Below are 4,171 nucleotides of genomic sequence, written 5' to 3' on the forward strand. Positions count from 1 at the left end.
ACTGAGTGGCGCCGGCCTTGTGCGCATGCGCAAGGTGGGAAAATACCGCCTCATGATTGGTTGAACTTGCCCGGGGATCAGAAGGTATAAATAGAGGCCTGCGTGCCTCTGCTCGGGTTGTTCGTAGAATGGAAGCAGAGAATAAAGACTTGTTAGAAATGCTTCGTCTCAAGCGCCATTATTCTCCGGACTTAACAACTACGACATGGTCAAAGAGCGCATCCTGCACCAATATGGCATCACGACAGAAATGCAACGCCAGTGCTTCAGGCAGTTCCGATACCAGGAAGCCAAAGGCCCCCAAGAAACCTGCCAAATTCTCCAGGCCCTTGCACAGCGCTGGTTGAAGCCAGAAAGGCACACCAAAGAACAGATTTTGGAGTTACTAATTCTGGAGCAGTTTCTAACCATCCTGCCCCCAGAAATGCAAGACTGGGTCCAAGGATGCTGTCCAGAGACTTGTGCTCAGACTGTGGATCTCATTGAAAGTTTCCAGCTGGGAAATGAGGTGAGAGGGACGTAAGTGCTGGAAAAGGAATTTGATATAGGAAACTGCTGAGTTTAGTTATACAGGTAGTCCTCAAGTTACAATTGTAATTGAGCCTGGGAATTATGGTCTTAAGTTGTGATGTGGCATGACCAAATTTGATTTTATGACCTTTTTCGTGGTGGTTGTTAAGTGAACCTGCTGTTCACTATGGGTAAATGTGAAATGCTGGTTTCCAAGGAAGCTGCCAATAGCTCTAAAAGGGTCCTAGTTGCCGAGCACCCAAAATGCAGTCACACGACTGTGGGAGGGGAGACATCAACATGTTGAAATTAGGTTATAAATAGCTTCATAATTTCAAATGGTTGCTAAGCAACTGATCATAAGTTAAGGACTACCTGTATCAATATGCGAAATGAATGGATGCAAAGCTGGGTTGGGAAACTTAAGATTATCTGGCTGTTAGAACTATTTTAATTTCCACCAAACCACATTAGCTGACTCTCTTGAATATAGTGGCAGCAGTGCTTTGTTTGTTTTCAGGCATACCCTATCTGGGCTGTAAAAATCCAGACAGCCATTAAATACCAGCAGTGAGATCCACAAAAGTCTGACTGCCATCTAGTAGTTGCCTGGATTTTGCAGCCTGGATATGGTAAATCTCACCTATGTCAGGTTTCCCTAGTTAATTTGGTTCACTACATAGGCTAGGGCAGGGGTCTTCAAACTTGGCCCTTTTATGACTTGTGGACTTCAACTCCCAGAATTCCTTAGCCAGCATGCCTGGCTGAGGAATTCTTGGAGTTGAAGTCCACAAGTCATAAAAGGACCAAGTTTGAAGACCCCTGGGCTAGGGGGATGAAGATCAGGTTGAGGTGTCTGATGTGGCTTTGCAAAGACAAATAGGAACTATATGATGGTTTTGAGCTACTAATGATATGCACTTTATTCTTGTCATTTGTTAACCAATTGTCAGCATTCTAACTTAAGTCTGCATCTGGGGCTTTTCCACATACAAAAAAATGTGTAGCTTCTCTTTCTCTTTGCAAAACCACAACAGTTGCCTCAACCTGATGGTGCAGGCAATCAGGTTAAGATTCTTGCCTCTAAGACCTCTAAATTGGCTTATCACCTGTGGTCATTCGAGATGCTTGAAGAAAAGTCACAACTTGTATTGTAGCTTTCAGTAAAACCGTGTACACAGCATCTTTCCTAAGGGTGTCCTTCAAATGTGTTCAAATAAAACTTCCAAAATGTTAGTGATTGACAATTCAACTAGATGGCACCAGATTAGGAATCAATGGTTTATATGTGTGTGCAGGGTCATTATGTAGTTTAATGCATGCAGGAAATAAATTTATTTTATTTATTTATATATCATATTTTAAAATCACCTATCTCCCTCATAGAGCGACCCTGGGCAGTGAAATTGTTTCTTTTACATTCCTTGTAACATTTTGAAATGGGTGAAGTGGTTATGGGAGCTGTATTTGTCAGGCCTAAGATGACACAATGAAATTTAATCGAATCCAGTTCTTTAATTCGATATAAAGGATATTGTTTTACATAATAGAAAGATATTGACACTGTTACACCTGATAGACAGAATCTTGCCAGACTAAAGCTATAACCTTTTAGCCTAATAGACAGACTGTATCATTTCTTTTTTCATTGTTTATTCTATCGTTCCATTACTTTACTACAGTTATGTTTATGCTTCTTTTCATTTCTCTGTTTGTATTGTTGTAAGCTGCCTAGAGTAGCCCCATAGAGAAATAAGCAGCAAACAAATTTAAATAAATATAGCCTGGGAGATTCTAGAGCAGGGGTGTCCAACCTTGACAACTGTTGAGACTTGTAGACTTCCCACCATGGGGAATTCTAGGAGCTGAGGTCCACTAGGGTCTTTTTTAAATAAATATTTTATTAATTTTCTAGTTTTACAATCAAATACTTAATAGACAATGTGTTGTCTGGGCCCATTAGTAATTCAGTGGTATATATTAACTTCTTCAATCTAGATCCAATATTATACCATCAAATGTTTCCTCTCTTCTTCCGGTAGTACCTGTTTTCCCACACTAGGCAAATACAATTCTTATTGTTATTAATAAATATACAATTGAATATCAACATCTTTGTTACATTTTTCTCATAATATCAATATCATCAGTTTTAGATTACTTTTCTAACCAAAACATATCTTAATTGCATTTGCTCTTAATATCCATATGTTCAATCAGTATCCTGTTTTCGCTTTTTTTTAATTTTAATTTCCCATCAGTGTTCAAAATGTCTCTATTGTTTATAATTTCAAAGTAAGTTATATTTGGGTAACCAAAAGCTTCCCTTATTCAAACTTCTTAACGTTTTCTTGTTTACCTTCTTATACCAAAATCTAATATTCTAGTTACACATCTTATCTTTCTAGTTATGATAGTACAGTACTTCTATTTCTAGCAATTATCTATTCTCCACCATTTTCAAACATTTAGTTAATAATATAATATCCCATCTAATGGATCAAAACCTCTATTTTCTTCAGTCTTACTTTAGCTTTCGTCCTTTGCCAACTGACTTTCCAAGTCAATGCATTTGAATCATCAAGTAATTTTTTCTCTGTTTTGTATATATTGTTTGCAATAAGAAAGACCATTTGGTTAAAGTATTTTTGGAAGAACGAACCCCTTGATATTAATTTTTTTTAATTTTTATTATTTAAACCAACAAAACAAAACATAACACACATATTTACACAGTATATATTTTAACAGCTATTTCGTAACAGTAATCTTCTATTATTTACATTTCCCCCCTTATTCTTCTTTAGAGTATTTGTCCTTGTTGCCCCATTATTTCTTATTTGCATTTTTCTTCCTTCATACATACATACACACATTTTCCACTTTTAACCTTTCCACATTTATTCTCTCTTATTTCTACTCTCCAGCCAGTCATACCACTTGTTCCATATTAAATAGTATTCTGTGTCTTCCTTTTCTTTTATCTCTTTTGTCAATTTGTCCATCTCAGCACAGTCCAGGATTTTCTTTATCACTTCTTCCTCTGATGGTATATTCTCATTTTTCCAGAACTGTGCGTCTGCTATTCTTGCTGCCGTTGTTGTATGTAGAATTAAGTACCGTATTTCTTTACTATATTTTCTGTTTAAAATACCCAGCAGAAAGATCTCTGGTTTCCAGTCTACAGGTTGGTCTATTATTTCTTCGATCCATCTTCTTATTTTAGTCCAGTATTTTTTTGCAACTGGGCATGTCCACCATAGATGATAATATGTTCCATGTACTTTTTTACATTTCCAGCATGTCGGCGAATTATTCTGGAACATCTTGGCAAGCTTTGCTGGTGGAAGATGCCATCTGTAAAACATCTTCAACTGGTTTTCCTTGAATGCCGCTGACATAGTCAATTTTATATTTATTTTCCATATTTTTTCCCATTTCTCCAATTCTATATTATATCCCAAATTTTTTGCCCATCTAATCATTGTGTCTTTAACAACCTCGTCTTCCATTTTATATTTCAATAGGTATTTGTATATATTGCTAATTAATTTTATTTCTGTTCCATGTATAATTTTATCCAATTCTTGCGGCTCTTTTTGTATTTCATATAATTTTTTGTCCTCTGTATATTTAGACTGAATTTGTGTAAATGTCCACC

At 36.6% G+C, this 4,171-nt stretch overlaps 1 protein-coding gene across 1 annotated transcript in view; it reads left to right on the forward strand.

Moving 5' to 3' along the window:
- The first annotated feature begins 205 nt into the window (after positions 1-205).
- Positions 206-4,171, forward strand: part of LOC107299706 (zinc finger and SCAN domain-containing protein 29-like) — a 9,350-nt gene continuing 5,384 nt past the window's right edge. The window contains exon 1 of the mRNA XM_029286834.1: positions 206-508. Within this exon, the coding sequence (XP_029142667.1) occupies positions 206-508 (303 nt within the window). The remainder of the gene's footprint in view (positions 509-4,171) is intronic.

Source organism: Protobothrops mucrosquamatus, unplaced genomic scaffold, assembly GCF_001527695.2.
Source record: "Protobothrops mucrosquamatus isolate PMUCROS unplaced genomic scaffold, P.Mucros_1.0 scaffold5316, whole genome shotgun sequence".
NCBI classification, from domain to species: domain Eukaryota; kingdom Metazoa; phylum Chordata; class Lepidosauria; order Squamata; family Viperidae; genus Protobothrops; species Protobothrops mucrosquamatus.